The following is a 22,556-nucleotide window of genomic DNA, read 5'->3' as shown; positions in this document are numbered from 1 at the left end:
CCTCCCTGCCTTGTCTAGGACCCCCTCTGCTGGAGCACTCGCTGGTGGACTGCAGTTCCTGGCAGCTAAGGGAACAGAAGAGAGTCTGTGAGGTTTGGGCCTCAGCTCAGCCGTTTCTGCCTGGCCCGTGGCGTCCCCACTCCCCCTGTAGCTGGTCCAGGCCCTCCTCCCCGGTACCTGGCACGGAGATCCGGGAGAGGGCCTCGGGCTGGCTCAGCGTGTCCACCTTGACGTGCCGGAACGCCTTGCACACGGGGCTCTGCAGGTGCCTGCAACCCAGGGGGACGCCCGTGAGCTCTCGGGGCCTGGGGGCCACACCCCAGTCAGCCGAGCTCGGGGCTCAGAGCCCTTGTGGGAAGGTAGGGCCGGGGCCCCCGGGGGCTGGGGGCACAGCCTGGCTCTTGCCTCCCCATGAGCAACCTTCAATGAGAGAACTTTCTGGATTGTTATCCTTGGGCAGCAGTTCTGAAACAGGAGCAACCCTGGCCTCTGCTCCCAGGGCCCAGCCGAGCACGTTGAGGGGGTCAAGCTCCAGCCTGAGAAACACCGCCTCCAACTGGATTGAGGCCCGGCCTTCTGAGTGGTGGATGCCGCTGGAACCCCGACTCATCACCCAAGGAAGGGCCTGGAAAGGGGGCCGGGGCAGGTCCCCTCCCCCATCCCACCACCTCACCCCCGGCCGAGGGCTGAAACTAGAGAACGTGCGTGGCCAGGCCTACATCTTCCACTCCTCCTCCGTCTCCCAGAACTCGTAGACCACGAAGGTGACGCCGTCCGCCAGCCTCACGGCAGCGATGCTGCGAGAGAGGAGAGGAGAGACCGGACTCAGTGGATGCACCGGGCGGCCCGCCTGCCTGCTCCCCGCTGGGGTGCGCACACAGCCCACAACCGAGCCCAGGCAGAAGCTGCAGCAGCCGGGGGTGGTGACAGGCCCGGAAGCCAGCCTGTCACCACCCCGAGGCTGCTCTCAGCACCACACTCCCTTTCTGATCAGGACCCCCGAACCCTCCAGGACCAGCCCCCTAGTCTGATCAGCTGAGTGCCCCTCTCTACCCTCGAGAGCAAGGCCTGGCCCCGTACAGTGGCCAGCATGGCTGTTGAATGAATGACAGTGAAACGTCTTTTTGAAAAAGCCTTTCAAGTCATTGAAAAACCTACCTTTAAAAAGCATCTTCCACCTGCCACGCTGTCCTTCATAATCATCCTTTCATTTAATCCTTAAACGTAGGCGAGGCAGACGTGGCCCAAGCCCCTGAGCTGCCTTCCCTGTGTGAGCAGCAAGGCACTCACCCCCTTGCAGATAGGACTGAGAGACCCAGGCTGGGGGGCTGGAGCAAGCGGGGGGCGCCTCTAAGAATGTGGCCGACCCCGGGAGAGGGAGGCCCGGCCTCCCAGGTCACGCTACCACCCCATCTGGCCTCTCGGCCACCCTCCCGGTTCCTTCTCCTTTTCCCACACGCTCGGTAGCACAGAACCCCAGGCATCCCCGAGAGAGGAGAATCCTGGCCCGGTGGCATCTGCTGCATAATTACAGGCAATTCCAGGGTGGGGCTGCAGGGAGGACGCCCTTCCAGCCCCGGGCCCCCTTCTTCCACGCCTTCTCCCAGGATGAGCACACAGCTTCCGGGGCTCCGGGTGACACCTGCATGCCCCCCACTCCCCGCATCTCCCCACTTGTACATCGGCACCTCGCATGGCATCTGGAATTTAACATGGCCCAAAAGGCCCGTGCGACTCCCCGCGCCCACGCGCCTGACCTTCCGCGGCTTCTCCAGCTCAGCCTGTGGCCCCGTCCTCCATCAAGTTCCTGAAGCTGAAGAATCTCAGACTCCGCCTTGCCTCCTCTTTCTACAGCCCCCCCCACCCCATCCTGGCCATGGTCAAGTCCAGTCCGCCCCCCTCCAAAACAGATCCCAGCTCTGCCCACATCGTGCCCAGGCCAGTGCCCTCTCCGCGTGACCGCAGGGCCTCTCCCTGGCTGCCAGCTGCACGCCTGTTGCCACCCCTCCTTACACAAGGGAGGCAAGACCGAGTCTCCCTCCTGCCTAAGCATCTCTCCCCCGTGGTCCCTGGTCCCCGGAACGAGCAGGGCCTGCCTGCCTCCCTGGCCATCTGACCCACCCACCCCTGGGTCACTCTGTCGAGCCACACCAGCTGCTTGCTTTTTCGCAAGCGCGGCTCCCTCACTGCCACGCCAGGTCTGGGCAGCAGCCTGTGCCGGGCCTCAGAGTCTGCGGGTGGGGCTGCTCATCACTCAGCCTCGGCACACATGCAGCCCCTCCCCAAAGCCCCCCGTTCGCTGGCCTGCACGGCGCCCCCCGCCAACCGGAACCATCTTTCTTCACCTGCCCTCTCCCACCACCCAGGATTAACGTGCGGCAAGAGCAGCCGCCTGAGTCACGCCGTACCCCCAGGCCTGGCGCACCTGCTTCACCGGGAAGCTGGTGGAGGCACACGTGCTCTTGAGGTAGGAAAAAAGCAACCGGGGAGGGAGAGACTCGAGGCAGGGAACAGGCACGGAGCCTACAGCTACTGTCCGCTGGGCACCAACGGGTGGGCCACAGACGGGAGACAGAGGCCGGCAGCTTGTGCCAACAGCCCTCTGGGACCACCCCCTGCAAGGATGCAGGCCTTGGCAGCAGGGACCAGAGGGTGAGGCCCCCGAGGGGCAGCAACCGTGGCAGCTGGCGCTGAGTGGGCGCTGGGTGCCAGGCACTGGCCTGTGCCCACCACGGTCATTATTCCACTGACGCCTCCAACCCCCCCAGGGAGTGGGTCCGGTCAGTGGTCCCACTTTACAGATGAGTAACCTGAGGTCTGTGCGATGAAGTCACTTGGCACGTTTGTGCAGCAAGGAAGAGCCCGAGCCAGGGGACCTGAACCCAGCTCTTGGAACCACCCCGCTAGGGGGCTTCCCTGGGGTCCGGTGTGTTCTCGGGGTGAGGCCTGTCCTGCCCTGTGCCTCCACCCCAGGCAGAGCTCCCGGCCACCACCCCGCCCCGCGGCTTACTCACTGGAAGCAGTTCCTGGCTCCGGCGGTGCCCCTCAGGTACTGACGCAGGGAGTCCAGGAACTCGGCCAGCTGCTCAGGGCACACGGCCATCTCCTGCCGGACCAGCTGCAGATGCTGCGGGGCCACAGGACCAGTGAGCCACCCTGCGGGCCCCCTGGCGGCCCGCTCCCCCCGGGACCCCGCCCAGCCCAGGAGCCCGCCTCCCCAGGACAGGACAACTTCTTCAGAATAAAACTGACCCCCCCCCCCCCACACACACACACTTTTCATTCTTACACGTGGAGACTGGCAAAAAATGAGCTAAACTTAAGAAGCCAAATGCGGGAAGTAGTCCCACAAGTGCTGAAAAAACAGGGACGTTTAAAGAGGCTCTAGAGAGACTGGGAGCTGCCTGCAAGGCTTCAGGTCCAGGACACAACAAAATGAGTGACCAGCAAAATTGTTTCTGATTGAATCAGCATTGTGATGTCACTGTCCTGCTGATCACGTTGCTCCAGGCCCAACTGATCACAGCCCTGGAGCCTCTAAGAACGCTCCTGGGAGGGGAGGGTGGCCAAGTGCTGGGGCTGCATCTCCCCTTGTGGTGGCCCCTGGGTGGAGGTGTCAGGGACACCGAGCCACCTGCATCTTGAGGCCTGGCTCAGGCAGGGATGGGGCCACAGGAGGGGTCCTCACCATGTTGGTGCCTTCTTCATCCAAGAGATGCTGCTGGAGGTCAAACCAAAGGGTCTGCAACAACAAAGCACGAAGAGATGCTGGAGACAGAGGCCACCTCTGCTAGGGAGGCTTCCAGGACCACCACAGTGACACCCAAGCACCCAGGGCCACCGAAGAGCTCCAGCCCCTCCACCCCACGATTCCAGAGGCTCTGGAGTCCCCGAGCGGGTGGGAGCTCCCAGGGCCAGAGCTCAGCCCACCCTCCAGGCACGGTGCTGGCTCAGAGAGGAGCCGGGAAGCCAGGCTGGAAGACCAACCACAGGAAGTGGCACAGATCCCTTCTGGCCGTGGCATCTAGGGGGCGCTGGAGCCACAGAGGCCAAGCACGCCAAGTGCAGAGAACACGAAGGCGGCTCCACTGTGCTGAACCCAGGACGCTGGGGTTTTGTCACAACTTCCGCCGACAGCCTTGCTGGCAACAGGTTCCCCGACAACTTACACGTCGCCCCCAGTCACAGCCCCTGGCGCCTCATGAATATAACGGTCTAAATGAGGTAGTCTGTGCTCGCTGGCCTTCCACTGACCCTGGGGGCTAAACCCTCTATACCAAATCTTATGTAACTTTCCAGACTCCCCGAGGTCGCGGCTGCCCTACTGTGAGCTCTAGGAAAGCGGGAAGCCCGTGCACTCTGCTCCTGACCACGTGCTTGTGTCTGTAATGGTGCCCAGCACCACGATTTCAGAGCAGAGAACCCAGAGGCCACAGAAGCTGGTCCAGGGTCAGAGTCTGAGTTTGAGGCCAGGCCTCTCTCCTCCTGATGCACGGAATCATGATCCTTCTTCCTTTAACTTGGGCACCCCAATAAAGGCCACCTCTGTGCCCATCCCTGTCCAGCCTCCACGAGGACAGCCCGTGTCCCTGGCGCAATCCCGCACCCAGGTCTTTCCTCTCTACACAAGCACGTGAGTGAGGCGCATCAGCTGGCTGTTAAGGAAAACAGAGAGAGCGGCCGAGGTGCAGGGCCATGACCCGTGCATTCACCACCTGGAAATTCTTAATAATGTTGGAACAAGGAGCCCCACAAATTACACAGCCGGTCCCAGAGAGGGTACTGACTTTCCGGGGACATAGGGTGTGGATGTAGGCGTTTGTAGGTGGCCAAGGTCTGCCTGGCAGGGCAAGTCTCTTTCCATGGTTTTAAAACCATATAGGTGGGCTCCTGGAGAGCAGGGGCTGCAACTGGTTCCCTAGGTTTCTCCTGGCCAGCTGGGCCCCGCGGCGGTGAGGGTGGGGATGAGATAAAGATGACGGGAGGGTGGGGGAGGGGCGGCGGCACCCACGTCTGCGCCCCCCGCCCCGTCTCCCTGCCTCGCCGTCCCAGCGTTCCAGGAGCCCAGGCACAGCTAGGAGCGCTCAGGTTGGCCCTTGGAGGGCGGGGCCCACAGCAGGTCCCGGATTGGCCCCTGCTCGCAGCTCGGACCAATCAGAGGCTGGGACGAGGGCCCCGCCCCGTCTCCAGGACGCCCAGGTGCTCCTTGGTTTCCAGCCAGCCGGTTGTTAAGGCGACTGGGGCGCTAAAAATAAGCTTCAAAGAGCCTCCCCCTGGGGGCGCCCGCAGAGTTGTTATGACAACCGGGCCTCAGGGTCCCCGCCGAGCCTTTCCCACCGCTCCCACCCAGCAGCCGGCTTTAGCTTAGTGGCGGGGTGGCGGGGTGGCGGGGGTGGGGGGGGGAAGGAGATCCCACCCCTCGGCCTCAGACCTGCAGGTGGGATGGCCGCCTCCTCCCTCGGACTCCCCTGCAAGTCTCGGCCTCACCTCCTCCTGGGGAGCCCCACCCACTGCCCTCACGAATCCCTCAGAACTAACCCACGAACCCATCAAAGCACTATTTTTCTTTTGCCCTTTTGCAAAAGATATAAAAAAATTCAAAGAAGTAGGAAAAATGTAAACTTGCCACTGCAACCCTACAGCCTGGAGATGCCTGCTATCTTGGTTTATGTTGATATACAGGTATGGTATGTGTATAGGTTCTGGCATCAGAATGTCTAATAATAACTGCTAAATAACATTGTTAATATTAAATGCTAACTATGCAGCAGGCTCTGTGCTAAGCCATTAAGACATCATTTTGTTTAATCCTCACAATGACCCTGTGAGAGGTGCCATTCTGATTATTTTCTCTGTGGTTAGAGGAGGACTCTGAGGCTCAGAGAGGGTAAGTCGCTGGCCCAAGGTCACACAGCTGTTAAGTGTTATAGCCAGGATTCAAATACAGGCAGTCTGATACTGGAGCCTGTTGGTAAACCTTAAGGCAAATTATTTTCTTTCTTCCAACGAATGGTCATCGTTATGGGCTGAATTGTGTTCCCCCAAAATTCATATGTTGAAGTCCCAATCCCCTGTACCGCAAAACGTGACTATATTTGGACACAGGACCTTTGAATAGGTGATTAAGTTAGAATAAGGTCACATGGGTGGGCTCTAATCCAATATGACTGGTGTCCTTATAAGAAGAGATCAGGACACAGACACACACAGACACAGGGAGAAGACGGCCGTCTACACGCCAACGAGAGGCCTCAGAAGAAACCAGCCCTGCCAACATCCTGATTTCAGATTTCTAGCCTTGATCTGTGAGAGAATAAATGCCTGGGTTTAAAGCCCCGGTTCTGGCAGCCCTGCAAAGCTAACACAATCGTATCCTGAGTGCCTACCGAGCCATAAAATGTTCTCCGAAAACACGATTCCGCAAAGGCTGTGCCACTTTCCGTCACTTGTGGATGTGCCACGTCACATTTAAAAGACCTCACGCTGCCGGTCATTCTAATCTCTCCTGGGACGTCACCATCCCTCACCCACCACGTTGCTGGGTCTAGGCTACCACCTGCCCAGACCACCCCGCCGCCTTAACGCCTCCTTGAAGCTCTGTCCCCTTGCTGCCCGTGACCCTGCCGACTACTTCCTGCTCCTTGAGATGCCCCTCCTGGCTGCCCGCCCACCCTCCACAGCTGCTCCTCTCCTCCGGTCCTATACAGTGGACATGTTCCCGGCATCTACCCTTAGTCCGCACTCCACCTGGGGAATGTCCTTTCCAAGGCTTCCTGACTTCTGTCTCGAGCTCGGGCCTCACTCTGCACTCCCTGGGGGCTGGGAGGGCGGAGAGTGGATGCAGGGACAGGGGCGAGGGCTCAGTGGGCTCACCTTGCTCTCCAGCCGTCCTATCAGCCCCGCCAACCTGCTGATCTGGGCTTCCAGGCCCTCCTCCTTGGAGTCTGAGGTGACTGGGAAAGAGGAACAGAGATGCTGATGGGGGGGCAGGGCCAGGCCTAAGGTGGAGGGGAGCTCCCGGCCCTGCCCCGGGGCTGAGACCTGCCCCCAGCCCTCCCAGGCTCGGTCCCCATGGGAGGCCCAGGCCCCATGTGGACCACTCTGAGAATTCCCCCCAGGACCCCCCAGCCAGTGCCCCCCACTCTGGGCCACTGCTCTCTCACCAAGTGGGAAGCTCTTCCCTTGCTCCACGGCCGTGAGCTTGTGGTTGTGGGCATAGAGGGGAGTGGAGCTCCCAGACCAGGTCTCCACCACGCTGCGGCTGGGTTTGCTGTGGTTCTGTCTGCAGAGGAGTGGGGAAACGCACACTGTGAGGGGGGCTGCAGGGCCCTGTCCGCTTGTGGCAGCTTCGCCAGACATTAGGCACCAACTGGGGGCTGAAGCGCGCACAAAACTCACTCCGTGGAGCCCCACCCCTGTGAAGCGAACATCGTGGCCTTTGTTTTACAGAGGGGGACACCAGGCCCACAGGCCAAGGCCACGCTGCAGGCGGGGCCGGGTTGGGATCTGAACTCAGATCCTTTCCAGGAACCCAGACCCTGTTCCCGGGAGGTTTAGTTCCGGGGCCGGGCGAGGCTGAGCCAGGCCCCCAGCCTCCCCGCAGCCCACAGCTGCCCCTACCCCCCCGGCCCTGCTAGGAGCCGATTCAGTGTTCACTGCCCTCTGGGGTGGGGGCCTGGGTTGGCTAACAAGCCCCCTGTCCAAAAAAGGAAGCCCGAAGACACAGTCGAGAGCAGGCATCTAACAGGACAAAGATCCGTGATCCCGACCTCAGCCTGGGCCCATCCCGTCATGACACTACCCGCCACGCACACTACTGATGTGCACACGCACACACAGCCCACCAAACACTGTGCCTGGCACGTAGTAGCGACTCAACAAATGCCCAAACCCCCATGTGCAAAAATGCTGGAAAACTCACCACAGACATAAAAATACACCCAGACGCACATATTCCCCCCCGCGCCCCCACACACACTCCTGTGTGCACGGCCGACACGCCTGGTCCCCAGGGCTGCCTTGGTAATGTTCTGGAATTTGCCTCCTGTGAGCCTGAAAGCCCAGCAGCCTCTCCCTGTGCAGAGGGGCCACCCCCAAGGGAGGAGAAAGGCTGGCAGAGTCCTGGAGGTGTCAATCGTGGCGCCTCAACAGACTCAGACCATGAGTGGGAACAGTGGGAGTCCCCCAAGGGCGGCAGGGTCTGAACCAGTGGCTCGTGCCTGGGTCACGACGTCCCCAGGCCTGGGAAAGAGGACGCTCAGGGGACCTGCAGCTGAGAGCCGAAACAGCTGAGATTTGGGCGGTTTGAGGTGGCAGTGCCTGTGAAGCAGATGTGTCTCCCCATCGCGACGTGCCACCCCTGCCAACAACATCCCAAAGTAAGCTTCCAAAAAGGGGGCAGGCAGGTGTAACGGCTGACACGTGACGGAACTGGCAAAGTGCAGGAAATCGGCTCTGAAAATCATGCAGCGGTCTTATCTGTTCTGCAGCAGGATAGAAACCGCAGGTTTTAAAATCAAGATAGTGATTAAAAAAAAAAAAAAATGAAGAAATTCTACGTGACAACTTCCAGAGCTGAGGCTGTTAACCTTGGGAACCCTCAGAATCACAAGACTGATCAGCTATGCAGAGTCCTGGGCTCAGCTCCCAGGGACCCTAATCCAGCGGGCACGGCCGGAGCCCAGGAATCTGCATTGTGCATATCCTAGGTGACCGGGCTGCAGGTGCTCAGAGCAAAGGCATTTTGCGAACAGCATCACTGAGCAGCCTTTGCAATCATATCTGACTGGGACAAGCCCCCCACCAACCAAAAAAACACATACAAACCCCCATGCCCAGCAACCAACATCCTGCTGTGCCGGGTCTCTGCCTGGGAAACCGCGGCAGAGACTCAAGGCTCAGTAACGCTTGGGCATCCGGCAGCTGCCCCCGCCTGTTTCTATTTCTTTATTTCCCCTTTGCCCCGGGCACATCAGCTCTTCAGGGAAGAACAGGCACAGAGGAGTTGGCCGGAACTTGGGACAGCAAATGGGAGGGCTCGTGGCCCCCAGGGGCTGGCCCTGCCGAGCCGGAAGGAGACGGCTACTCTCCGGACCCCCATCTCACTGCCCCAACAGTGACCCGTGCAAAGAGGGGGGACCCCAGGTACTTTTCCACGGCTTCAAGGACCCACAAACAAGGCCTTAAATAACACTAACATTGGGAGAAAACCACTCTATTTCACTGCTCTTTCAATCTTTCTGAAGTCATGCTTTGATGCTCCTTTGTTTTCAACGCCCATCTATGATCTCACAGCCTCTCTTTTTGAACAAAGAGGCAGCAGCCCTCAGGGTCCAAGCTGACTGCAGGCACCAACAGCGCTTATTTTTACAATTTCTTCACTCACAGCATGTGATAACTTGTTTTCAAATGATGGTAATAGCCACCAGAGTTTCTTAAATTTATTCCCAGGTTTTAAAAAATGAGTCAAACAATAGAATAGTTTTAGCTAAACAGTAATGTGAGCAATATGGAAATGTGGCCAAATTGATCAGAGTCTAGGAACTAGTCATAACTCTGTGAGGAGGTAGGTGTATAATCGTCCCCACTTAAAGAGCTGGGGAAGTGGAGGCACAGAGAGGAGCAGCGGCTTGCCCAAGGTCACCCAGCCCCCAAGCACACGAACGTCCCCACCAAGCAGCAGGTCAGCACACACACGGCCCACCCCACAGGCCCCCACAAGATCCCATCAACGCACCGGATCTGGCTGGTCTGCTCTTCAATGGCCTCCACCGCGCTCTCCACCGAGCTCAGCAGGGACTGGATCTGGTTGGCTGTCTCCTTCAGGAGGAAGCGTGTCACAAACTGGTCCACGTTGCTCCCACCCTCATACACCTGTGGCGGGAAGGGAAGGGGCACAGAGGGGAAAGGAGTTGGGGAGGGATCGTGGGTGGAGAGCTGGTGCAGGGGTGGGGGGACACCTGGGGTCAGTGTCTCTGCACTGGGATGGGGGTATCACAGGGCTCCAGCATGAAGGCAGGGGTATGGACTGTGCCTGTCACATAGCAAATACTCAGTATACAGGAGCTGCTATGATGATGATGATGATGATGGTGGTGGTGATGGTGATGATGATGAGAAAGATGGTGGTGGGTCACTTCTATTCAACATAGTATTGGATGTCCTAGCCCCAGCAATCAGACAAGAAAAAGAAATAAAAGGTATCCAAATTGGAAGGGAAGAGGTAAAGTTGTCACTATATGCAGATGACATGATACTATAAATAGAAAACCCTAAGGATTCCACAGAAAAACTACTAGATCTAATAAATGAATTCAGCAAAGTAGCAGGATACAAGATTAACATTCAGAAATCGGTTGCATTTCTTTACACTAACAATGAAACATCAGAAAGGGAATGCAAAAAAACAATACCTTTTAAAATCGCACCAAAAAAAAAGAGAAAAACCTAGGAATAAACCTGACCAAGGAGCTGAAAGACTTATATGATGAGAATTATAAAACATTAATACAGGAAATTAAAGAGGATTCAAGGAAATGGAAAGATATCCCATGTTCTTGGATTGGAAGAATATTGTTAAAAATCATGAAACTATGGGGCTTCCCTTGGTGGCGCAGTGGTTGAGAGTCTGCCTGCTAATGCAGGGGACACAGGTTCGAGCCCTGGCCTGGGAGGATCCCACATGCCACGGAGCAACTAGGCCCGTGAGCCACGGCTACTGAGCCTGCACATCTGGAGCCTGTGCTCCACAACAAGAGAGGCCGCAATGGTGAGAGGCCCACGCACCACGATGAGGAGTGGCCCCTGCTTGCCACAACTAGAGAAAGCCCTCGCACAGAAACGAAGACCCAACACAGCCAAAAATAAATAAATAAATAAATAAATAAATAATCACGAAACTACCCAAAGCAATCTACAGATTTAACGTGATCGCTATCAAATTACCCATGACATTTTTCACAGAACTAGGATAATCCAAAAAGTTATATGGAACCATAAAAGACCCAGAATTGCCAAAGCAATCCTGAGGGGAAAAAAAAAAAAGAAAGCAGGAGGCATAACTCTCCCAGACTTCAGACAATACTACAAAGCTACAGTAATCAAAACAGTGTGGTACTGGTACAAAAACAGACACACAGATCAATGGAACAGAATAGACAGACCAGAAATAAACCCACACACCTATGGTCAGTTAATCTTTGACAAAGGAGGCAAGAATATTAAATGGGAAAAAACAGCCTCTTCAGCAAGTGGTGCTAGGAAAACTGGACAGCCACAGGTAAATCAATGAAATTAGAACACACCCTCACACCATGCACAAAAATAAGCTCAAAATGGCTTAAAGACTTAAACATAAGACATGACACCATAAAACTCCTAGAAGACAACATAGGCAAAACATTCTCTGACATAAACTGTATCAATGTTTTCTTAGGTCAGTCTCGCAAAGCAATAGAAATAAAAACAAGAATAAACAAATGGGACCTAATCAAACTTACAAGCTTTTGCACAACAAAGGAAACCATAAAAAAAAAAACACAAAAAGACAACCTACAGAATGGGAGAAAATATTTGCAAATGATGCGACCGACAAGGGCATAATTTCCAAAATATACAAACAAGGATTAACCAAGATGGCGGAGTAGAAGGATGTGCTCTCACTCCCTCTTGTGAGAGCACCAGAATCACAACTGGCTGCTGGACAATCATCGACAGGAGGACACTGGACTTCACCAAGGAGGATACCCCACATCCAGGGACAGAGGAGAAGCCACAGTGAGACAGTAGGAGGGGCGCAATCAGAGTAAAATCAAATCCCATAACTGGTGGGTGGGTGACTCACAGACTGGCGAACACTTATACCACAGAAGTCCACCCACTGGAGTGAAGGTTCTGAGCCCCACGTCAGGCTTCCCAACCTGGGGGTCCGGCAACGGGAGGAGGAATTCATAGAGAATCAGACTCTAAAGCCTAGTGGGAATTGATTGCAGGACTTCGACAGGACTGGGGGAAACAGAGACCCCACTCTTGGAGGGCACACACAAAGTAGTGTGCGCATCGGGACCCAGGGGAAGGAGCAGTGACCCTGGGGGAGACTGAACCAGACCTACCTGGTAGTGTTGGAGGGTCTCCTGCAGAGGCGGGGGCTGGCTCTGTTTCACCGTGGGGACAAGGACACTGGCAGCAGAGGTTCTGGGAAGTACTCCTTGGCGTGAGCCCTCCCAGAGTCTGCCATTAGCCCCACCAAAGAGCCCAGGTAGGCTCCAGTGTTGGGTTGCCTCAGGCAAAACAACCAACAGGGAGGGAACCCAGCCCCACCCATCAACAGTCAAGTGGATTAAAGTTTTACGGAGCTCTGACCGCCACAGCAACAGTCAGCTCTACCCACCACCAGAGCCTCCCATCAAGCCTCTTAGATAGCCTCAACCACCAGAGGGCAGACAGCAGAAGCAAGAAAAACTACAATCCTGCAGCCTGTGGAACAAAAACCACATTTACAGAAAGATAGACAAGATGAAAAGGCAGAGGGCTATGAAGGAACAAGAAAAAACCCCAGAAAAACAACTAAATGAAGTGGAGATAGGCAACCTTCCAGAAAAAGAATTCAGAATAATGATAGTGAAGATGATCCAGGACCTCGGAATAAGAATGGAGGCAAAGATTGAGAAGATGCAAGAAATGATTAACAAAGACCTAGAAGAATTAAAGAACAAACAAACAGAGATGAACAATACAATAACTGAAATGAAAACTACACTAGAAGGAATCAATAGCAGAATAACTGAGGCAGAAGAACGGATAAGTGACCTGGAAGACAGAATGGTGGAATTCACTGCTGTGGAACAGAATAAAGAAAAAAGAAGGAAAAGAAATGAAGACAGCCTAAGAGACCTCCGGGACAACATTAAACACAACAACATTCGCATTATAGGGGTCCCAGAAGGAGAAGAGAGAGAGAAAGGACCAGAGAAAATATTTGAAGAGATTATAGTCGAAAACTTCCTTAACATGGGAAAGGAAATAGCCACCCAAGTCCAGGAAACGCAGAGAGTCCCATACAGGATAAACCCAAGGAGAAACACGCCGAGACACATAGTAATCAAATTCGCAAAAATTAAAGACAAAGAAAAATTATTGAAAGCAGCAAGGGAAAAACGACAAATAACATACAAGGGAACTCCCATAAGGTTAACAGCTGATTTCTCAGCAGAAACTCTACAAGCCAGAAGAGAGTGGCATGATATACTTAAAGTGATGAAAGGGAAGAACCTACAACCAAGATTACTCTACCCGGCAAGGATCTCATTTAGATTTGATGGAGAAATCAAAGCTTTACAGACAAGCAAAAGCTAAGAGAATTCAGCACCACCAAACCAGCTCTACAACAAATGCTAAAGGAACTTCTCTAAGTGGGAAACATAAGAGAAGAAAAGGACCTACAAAAACAAACCCAAAACAATTAAGAAAATGGTCATAGGAACATACATATCAATAATTACCTTAAACGTGAATGGATTACATGCTCCAACCAAAAGACACAGGCTTGCTGAATGGATACAAAAACAAGACCCATCTATATGCTGTCTACAAGAGACCCACTTCAGACCTAGGGACACATTCAGACTGAAAGTGAGGGGATGGAAAAAGATATTCCATGCAAATGGAAATCAAAAGAAAGCTGGAGTAGCTATACTCATATCAGATAAAATAGACTTTAAAATAAAGAATGTTACAAGAGACAAGGAAGGACACTACATAATGATCAAGGGATCAATCCAAGAAGAAGATATAACAATTATAAATATATATGCACCCAACAAAGGAGCACCTCAATACATAAGGCAACTGCTAACAGCTATAAAAGAGGAAATTGACAGTAACACAATAATAGTGGGGGACTTTAACACCTCACTTACACCAATGGACAGATCATCCAAAATGAAAATAAATAAGGAAACGAAGCTTTAAATGACACAATAGACCAGATAGATTTAATTGGTATTTATAGGACATTCCATCCAAAAACAGCAGATTACACGTTCTTCTCAAGTGCACATGGAACATCCTCCAGGATAGATCATATCTTGGGTCACAAATCAAGCCTCAGTAAATTTAAGGAAATTGAAATCATATCAAGCATCTTTTCTGACCACAACGCTATGAGATTAGAAATGAATTACAGGGAAAAAAACGTAAACAACACAAACACATGGAGTGTAAACAATATGTTACTAAATAACCAAGAGATCACTGAAGAAATCAAAGAGGAAATCAAAAAATACCTAGAGACAAATGACAATGAAAATACGATGACCCAAAACCTATGCGATGCAGCAAAAGCAGTTCTAAGAGGGAAGTTTATAGCTATACAAGCCTACCTAAAGAAACAAGAAAAATCTCACGTAAACAATCTAACCTTACACCTAAAGAAACTAGAGAAAGAAGAACAAACAAAACCCAAAGTTAGCAGAGGAAAGAAATCATAAAGATCAGAGCGGAAATAAATGAAATAGAAACAAAGAAAACAATAGCAAAGATTAATAAAACTAAAAGCTGGTTCTTTGAGAAGATAAACAAAATTGATAAGCCATTAGCCAGACTCATCAAGAAAAAGAGGGAGAGGACTCAAATCAATAAAATCAGAAATGAAAATGGAGAAGTTACAACAGACACTGCAGAAATACAAAGCATCCTAAGAGACTACTACAAGCAACTGTATGCCAATAAAATGGACAACCTGGAAGAAATGGACAAATTCCTAGAAAGGTATAACCTTCCAAGACTGAACCAGGAAGAAATAGAAAATATGAACAGACCAATCACAAGTCATGAAATTGAAACTGGGATTAAATAATCTTCCAACAAACAAAAGTCCAGGACCAGATGGCTTCACAGGTGAATTCTATCAAACATTTAGAGAAGAGCTAACACCCATCCTTCTCAAACTCTTCCAAAAAATTGCAGAGGAAGGAACACTCCCAAACTCATTCTATGAGGCCACCATCACCCTGATACCAAAACCAGACAAAGACACCACAATAAAAGAAAATTTCAGACCAATATCACTGATGAATATAGATACAAAAATCCTCAACAAAATACTAGCAAACAGAATCCGACAACACATTAAAAGGATCATACACCATGATCAAGTGGGATTTATCCCAGGGATGCAAGGATTCTTCAATATACGCAAATCAATCAATGTGATACACCATATTAACAAATTGAAGAATAGAAACCATATGATCATCTCAATAGATGCAGAAAAAGCTTTTGAAAAAATTCAACACCCATTTATGATAAAAACTCTCCAGAAAGTGGGCATAGAGGGAACCTACCTCAACATAATAAAGGCCATATATGACAAACCCACAGCAAACATCATTCTCAACGGTGAAAAACTGAAAGCATTTCCTCTAAGATCAGGAACGAGACAAGGATGTCCACTCTCACCACTATTATTCAACATAGTTCTGGAAGTCCTAGCCACGGCAATCAGAGAAGAAAAAGAAATAAAAGGAATACAAATTGGAAAAGAAGAAGTAAAACTGTCACTGTTTGCAGATGACATGATACTATACATAGAGAATCCTAAAACTGCCACCAGAAAACTGCTAGAGCTAATTAATGAATACGGTAAAGTTGCAGGATACAAAGTTAATGCAAAATATACAAACAGCACACACAACTCAGTAACAGAAAAACAACCCAATCCAAAAACAGGCAGAGGATCTAAATAGACATTTCTCCAAAGAAGACATACAATGGCCAAAAGGCACATGAAAAAATGCTCAACATTGCTAACTATTAGAGAAATGCAAATCAAAACTACAATGAGGTACTACCTCACACCCATCAGAATGGCCATCATTAAAAAGTCTACAAATGACAAATGCTGGAGAGGGTGTGGATAAAAGGGAACCCTCCTACACTGTTGGTGGGAATGTAAGTTGGTGCAGCCACTATGGAAAACAGTATAGAGGTTCCTCAAAAAACTAAAAACAGAGTTACCATATGATCCAGCAATCCTACTCCTGGGCATATGTCCAGACAAAACTATAATTCAAAAAGATACATGCACCCCTATGTTCATAGCAGCACTATTCACAATAGCCAAGACATGGAAACTACCTAAATGTCCACAGACAGATGAATGGGTAAAGAAGATGTGGTATCTATATATACAATGGAATACTACTCAGCCATAAAAAAAACCAAAATAATGCCATTTGCAGCAACATGGATGGACCTAGAGATTATCATACTAAGTGAAGTAAGTCAGAGAGAAATACCATATGATATCACTTATATGTGGCATCTAAAATATGGCACAAATGAACCTACCTACAAAACAGAAACAGACTCACGGACATAGAGAACAGACTGGTGGTTGCCGAGGGGGAGGGGGAGTGGGGGAGGGATGGATTGGGAGTTTGGGATCAGCAGATGCAAACTATTATATATAGAATGGATAAACAACAAGGTCCTACTGTATAGAACAGGGAACTATATCCAAACTCCTGGGATAATCCATAATGGAAAATATAAAAAAAAAGAATGTATATATGTGTATAGCTGAGTCACTTTGCTGTACAGCAGAAATTAACACAACATTGTAAGTCAACTATACTTCAATAAAAAAAATAATAAAAAACAACTAAATTATAAATAAAAAATGTAAAAAAAATGGTGGTAGTGATGATGGTTATGAAGATGATGATGAGGAGGAGGAGAAGGATGGTGGTGGTGATGGTGGTGATGGCGGTGATGATGGTGAAGATGGTGGTGGTAATGGTGGTGGTGATGGTTATGAAGAGGATGCTGATGATGATGGTGATGGTGGTGATGGTGATGATGATGGTGATGGTGGTGATGATGGTGGTGGTGATGGTTAGATGATGATGGTGATGGTGGTGATTATGGTGAAGACGGTGGTGGTAATGATGGTGGTGATGACGATGGTGAAGATGGTGGTGGTAATGGTGGTGGTGATGGTTACAAAGAGGATCCTGATGGTGATGGTGGTGATGATGGTGGTGATGGTTATGAAGATGGTGATGGTGGTGGTGTTCTTGATGTTGTTGTGGACAGGGATAAAGTATTAGGGAAGAAGAATTCACAGCCTCCTTCCTTCCTTCCTTCCTCCTCCGAGGTGGATTCTTTGGGCCAGGCATGGTGTCACACGCCTGTAGTCCCAGCTTCTGGGAGGCTGAGACAGGAGGATCCCTTGAGCCCAGGAGTTCCAGGCTGCAGTGCACCAGGCCCTAAGTTCGGCATCAACGTGGTGACCTCCCGAGAGCAGGGGACCACCAGGTTGCCTATGGAGGCATGAACCAGCCCAGGTCAGAAAAGAAGCAGGTCAAAACTGTGCTAAGTAAGCCCACACACCTGTGGTCAATTAATCTCCGACAAAGGAGGCAAGAATATACAATGGGGAAAAAGTCTCTTCAGCAAGGGGTACTGGGAAAGCTGGACAGCCGCAGGCAAATCAGTGAAGTTAGAACACACCCTAACACCATAAACAAGAATAAACTCAAAATGGGTTAAAGACCTAAACGTAAGACATGACACCATAAAACTCCTGGAAGAGAACATAGGCAAGACATTCTCTGACTTAAAACATACCACTGTTTTCTTAGGTCAGTCTCTCAAGGCAATAGAAGTAAAAGCAAAAGTAAACAAATGTGACCTAATCAAACTTATAAGCTTTTGCACGGCAAAGGAAACCATAAAAAAAAAAAAGAAAAGACACTACAGACTGGGAGAAAACATTTGCAAATGATGCGACCAACAAGGGCTTAATTTCCAAAATATACAAACAGCCCATACAACTCAGTAAAAAAAACCAAACAACCCAATCGAAAAATGGGCAGAAGACCCAAATAGACATTTCTCCAAAGAAGACATACAGATGGCCAACAGGCACATGAAAAGATGCTCAACGTTGATAACTATCAGGGAAATGCAAATCAAAACTACAATGAGGTACCACCTCACACCCGTCAGAATGGCCATCACTAAACAGTCTACAAACAACAAATGCTGGAGAGGGTGTGGAGAAAAGGGACCCCTCCTCCTCTGTTGGTGGGAATGTAAGTTCGTTCAGCCACTATGGAAAACAGTACAGAGTTTCCTCAGAAAACTAAAAATAGAATTACCATATGATCCAGCAATCCTACTCCTGGGCATATATCTGGACAAAACTATAATTCAAAAAGACACATGCACCCCTATGTTCATAGCAGCCCTGTTTACAATAGCTAAGACATGGAAACAACCTAAATGTCCATCAACAGATGAAGAAGATGCAGTATATGTATATATACAATGGAATATTACTCCCCCAAAAAAGAATGAAATAATGCCATTTGCAGAGATTATCTAGAGTATCATACTAAGTGAAGTAAGTCAGAAAGACAAATACCACCGTATATCACTTATATGTGGAATCTAAAATATGACATAAATGATCTTATTTATGAAACAGAAACAAACATAGAAAACAGACTTGTGATTGCCAAGGGGGAGGGGGTTGGGGGAGGGATGCAGTAGGAGTTTGGGGTTAGCAGATGCAAACAGAGAATGGATAAACAACAAGGTCCCACTATATAGCACAGGGAACTATATCCAATCTCCTGGGATAAACCATAATGGAAAAGAATATGAAAAAGAATATATATATAACTGAATATATATATATATACCTGAATCACTTTGCTGTACACCAGAAACAACTAACACAACAGTGTAAATCTACTATATTTCAATAAAAACAAAACAAAAAAACCCCCAAAACCCGCCTGTGCTGATCAGTAGTGGCATGGTGCCTGGGAGTAACCACAGCGCCCCAGCCTGGGCAGCACAGCGAGACCCCATCTCTCTCATTAAGGGAATTCTGCATCTCCTAAGTGTTCTGTATGTCCCCTAAATAAACAATAAACTTTTGCCTTTAAAAATAAAAAGGTGGATTCTTTCATGCTGCTACTCTGAGGAGTGACAGAAGAGAATCCAAAGCAGCCGGAGTAAACTGTCTCCCCAAAGAAAGTGCCTGAGACTCAGTCCCCAGAGGGAGGGGACGAGAGGGAAGTCTGGGGGGAAAGGGGGCGGGGCTTAGAGGCCGCAAGAAGAGGAACTCTGGGGCATAAGATGAAGAGGGTCTTCCACGGAGTTTGCTCTGTGATGTGAGACCATTTCCCCTTTTGTCAAGAGTCTGCAGCAGAGACACGGCTCAAGGTTCCTGGATCCCGTTGAGTTTCTTTTGGCTTCAGAAGACTTGAGTGGGAGGGAGAAGGCTCTGGCTTAGCCAGGTCACTCCAGGATGACAATGATCAAAATGACACTGTGATGGGAAGCTGGTCCCTCAAGCCCTGTGCTGCTCTCTGGCCTCCTCTACCAAGACCCCACCCTCCTGAGCCACCTGCCCCGGCACCTTGGAATTCTGCCCAGTCCCCGGCCAGGCAAGGGCTCTCAAGAAAAGAAAATTTAAACCATCCATCACTCTGACTTGGAATTAATTAGCAATAGTTGCACAAGGGAACCACGGCTAGAGACAGAGAGACTGAGAAATGAAGGCCAGGGCGGGGAGCAGGGGAACACGGCTGGGGGTGGAGAGGGGCCGAGAGGAGAGGTGCACGCAGACGGGGAGGTGTGGAGGTGGACCTCCTGTGCCACCCATCAGACCAGGAGCGCTGGCGGCAGGCCCCGACGGGGAAGGAGCCGAGGGCAGAAAGCATGCCAGGTTCTGGCAGCCTAATGCACTGCAGTGATCAATTATCCTTCCTAGAAGACAGCTGAACTCACATGCAATCCAGTGATCGATGGGCTCTGGACAAACAAATGACCCCAAAGAACAGGAAGACATAACGAGGTAAAAAAAACAAAACAAAAACTGAACAAAAAGAGAAAGGCTGCTAGAAGCCATCAAGCAGAAAAACGAGCTAAAGGGAGTATGTTAAAAGCACCCAGATAAGTGACTCAAGGTGCAGTCAGGGATCAATAAGTGTAACTGGTTAGTTGAATTAAAAAAAAAAATAAAGACAAAATTTTCAAAAGAGTAAAAATGCAACTTGTACAGTTTTGTCCTCCACTACCACTGATGCCTCAGCCGAGAGGCCAGCTCCACAGATTTCAGAGGGAAAGAGTCAGAGCTGGGAATTCCGCAACATGTGGGCAAGTTATTCACGTGCAGGATAACAGGGAGACCTTCAGAAATCTGCAGATCTCTGAAAGTTCATCAAATGAGCACCTTTCTGGCAAAGAATGCCTAGGAATTTCTCCCAAATCTTCTAGGGCTGAATCACAGAAAAATATTCTTGAATAGGGAAGTTGTGGAAAAAAAGTGAGGGTGATCACCCAAATGAAAATGAAGGTTACAGAGGTTAGGAAATAAAAACATTGATCACTAATAGTTAAATTTTAATCACACTGGATTAAGGGAATAAAGAGTGTCAAAGTATGGAAAAAGAGCCAATCATCTCAAAAATTGTTTTAATTTCACAAGAGGGAATAGAAAGTGTTCTTTATTAGCCAGGTATAAAAACAGGATTAAGAGTGTTTAACAATGTATGTTTTAGAAGTCCCTAGTAAAATGAAAACTAGAATATTTACCTTTGAAATCATAATCAATGTTATAAACAAAGCAGACTACCAAAAGGTAAAATGTCAAAAAAGACGAAGGATCATTAAAAAATGGGAAGCATATAAGATTATGACAGCAGCCAGGCCAGACAGATCATAACAATAAAGAAAATCAGCCTAAACTGCCCCACGTAAAGACACAGTCCCAGATTTGACTAAATGAGGTCCATCTGGAGGCATATATAAAGCAAAAGAGCACCAAAGGATTTGCAAAGAAAAGCCTGTGCAAAGATTCTGCTACCAAATTTGATCGAATGATGAGGACGAGTTGCAATATCACGATCAAGGTAGAATTTAATGGGAAAGTATTACATAAGATTAAAAGGGTAAGAATAAATGACAGAAGGCATAATGCATTACACGGACATGACATTATTAAATCTTCGTGCATTATTAAATCTTTGTGCAACGGGACAGGATATTGCTACAAGTACGGCTATGCAGGGTTAGATGAATATAACCACTTTATAAGGCAATTCTACTTTATATCAAGAGCCTTAGACTGCCCAGTAATTCTCTACTTTTGATGATCTATCCTTAAGAAATAATGCAAAATGTGGACAAATACTGATGTCCCAAGGATACAGTGTTAATTGATAATAGCAAAAACCTGGAAATAATCTAACATCCCCAAGAACAGAGGAATAGTATGTAAATTTAAGTAAGAATATTTAAAATGATACTTTTAAACAGTTTTATTAACATGGGAAAGGTGTTTGTTAAAATGTTAGGTGAAAAAAAGCAGAAAATTTTTGTATACAGAATGATTTTAAGTGTATTAGAGAAATACCCAGAGGAAAAAAGGCTCAATGGTAATAAAGTGGTAACAGTGGTTAGAGATAGTGGGAATTAGAAGTGATTTGAAATTTTTCTTTATATTTTTCTCTACTTCCTAAATTTTGAATATTGAATATGTACCATTTAGGTAACAAAAGTATTACAACAAGGTCTATAGGCGTCAAACGGCATGGCTAAATATGCAGGAAGGAAATATTAGAATTTTAAAGATTAAATGTCAAAACACAATTTAGTTTGAGAAATTAGTTCACCAGTGTCCCACAGGACAGATAAATTAGAAATAATAAATGTCTATTGTAAAGGGCATTACTGGGAAAATGTGCAAGTCTTTAAAGTGGGCAAAAAAGATGACTGGGTTCCTTGTCTAATACACCCTTCTAGGTTATCTAGGTCTTTCCTTCTTTGGGAGCTACTTTTAAAACTCTAGCATGTAGGACTTCCCTGGTGGTGCAGTGGTTAAGAATCCGCCTGCCAATGCAGGGGACATGGGTTCGAGCCCTGGTCCAGGAAGATCCCACATGCCGCGGAGCAACTAAGCCTGTGCGCCACAACTACAAAGCCTGCACTTTAGAGCCCGCGAGCCACAACGACTGAGCCCACGCACCTAGAGCCCGTGCTCTGCAACGAGAAGCCACCACAACGAAGAATAGCCCCCGCTCGCCGCCACTAGAGAAAGGCTGCGTGCAGCAATGAAGACCCCACGTAGCCAAAAAATAAATAAAATTAAAAAACAGAACATTCACTTTGTTATAAAGCAGAAACTAACACACCACTGTAAAGCAATTATACTCCAATAAAGATGTTTAAAAAAAAAAAACCAAAAAAAAACAGAACAAAAAACTCCAGCATGTAAAAACTTGACAATAATGCAAATAATTCTCATCCACAAAAATGCATATGAATTTTGTCTGGCAGAATTCAACTGACTATTGTCCTGTCAACAGTGACCAATTTTGCATTTATTCACAGATTCATCTCAGAATTCCTGGTTGCCTATGTACATGGCAAATGTTCTTTGAATTTTCCTTGGAGACAGTGTAACATCTTACTGGTTCTCAAATTAAGGAGTTAAATAAAATCTTTCACATGTGTATACTTTATATTTGTACAGGAGACAA

At 49.0% G+C, this 22,556-nt stretch overlaps 1 protein-coding gene across 1 annotated transcript in view; it reads right to left on the bottom strand.

The window, feature by feature from the left end:
• Positions 1 to 22,556, bottom strand: part of NECAB2 (N-terminal EF-hand calcium binding protein 2) — a 42,651-nt gene that overhangs the window by 806 nt on the left and 19,289 nt on the right. Inside the window, exons 6-12 of the mRNA XM_059904755.1 lie at positions 9,737 to 9,873; positions 7,164 to 7,282; positions 6,874 to 6,953; positions 3,689 to 3,742; positions 3,015 to 3,127; positions 720 to 797; positions 178 to 269 (exon numbers count right to left, since the gene is read on the bottom strand). Of these exons, the coding sequence (XP_059760738.1) occupies positions 178 to 269; positions 720 to 797; positions 3,015 to 3,127; positions 3,689 to 3,742; positions 6,874 to 6,953; positions 7,164 to 7,282; positions 9,737 to 9,873 (673 nt within the window). The remainder of the gene's footprint in view (positions 1 to 177; positions 270 to 719; positions 798 to 3,014; positions 3,128 to 3,688; positions 3,743 to 6,873; positions 6,954 to 7,163; positions 7,283 to 9,736; positions 9,874 to 22,556) is intronic.

The sequence above is a fragment of the Balaenoptera ricei genome, chromosome 19 (assembly GCF_028023285.1).
Source record: "Balaenoptera ricei isolate mBalRic1 chromosome 19, mBalRic1.hap2, whole genome shotgun sequence".
NCBI lineage: Eukaryota > Metazoa > Chordata > Mammalia > Artiodactyla > Balaenopteridae > Balaenoptera > Balaenoptera ricei.
Note: the sequence above shows the minus strand (reverse complement) of the source record. Positions and strands in the feature narration are given on the sequence as shown.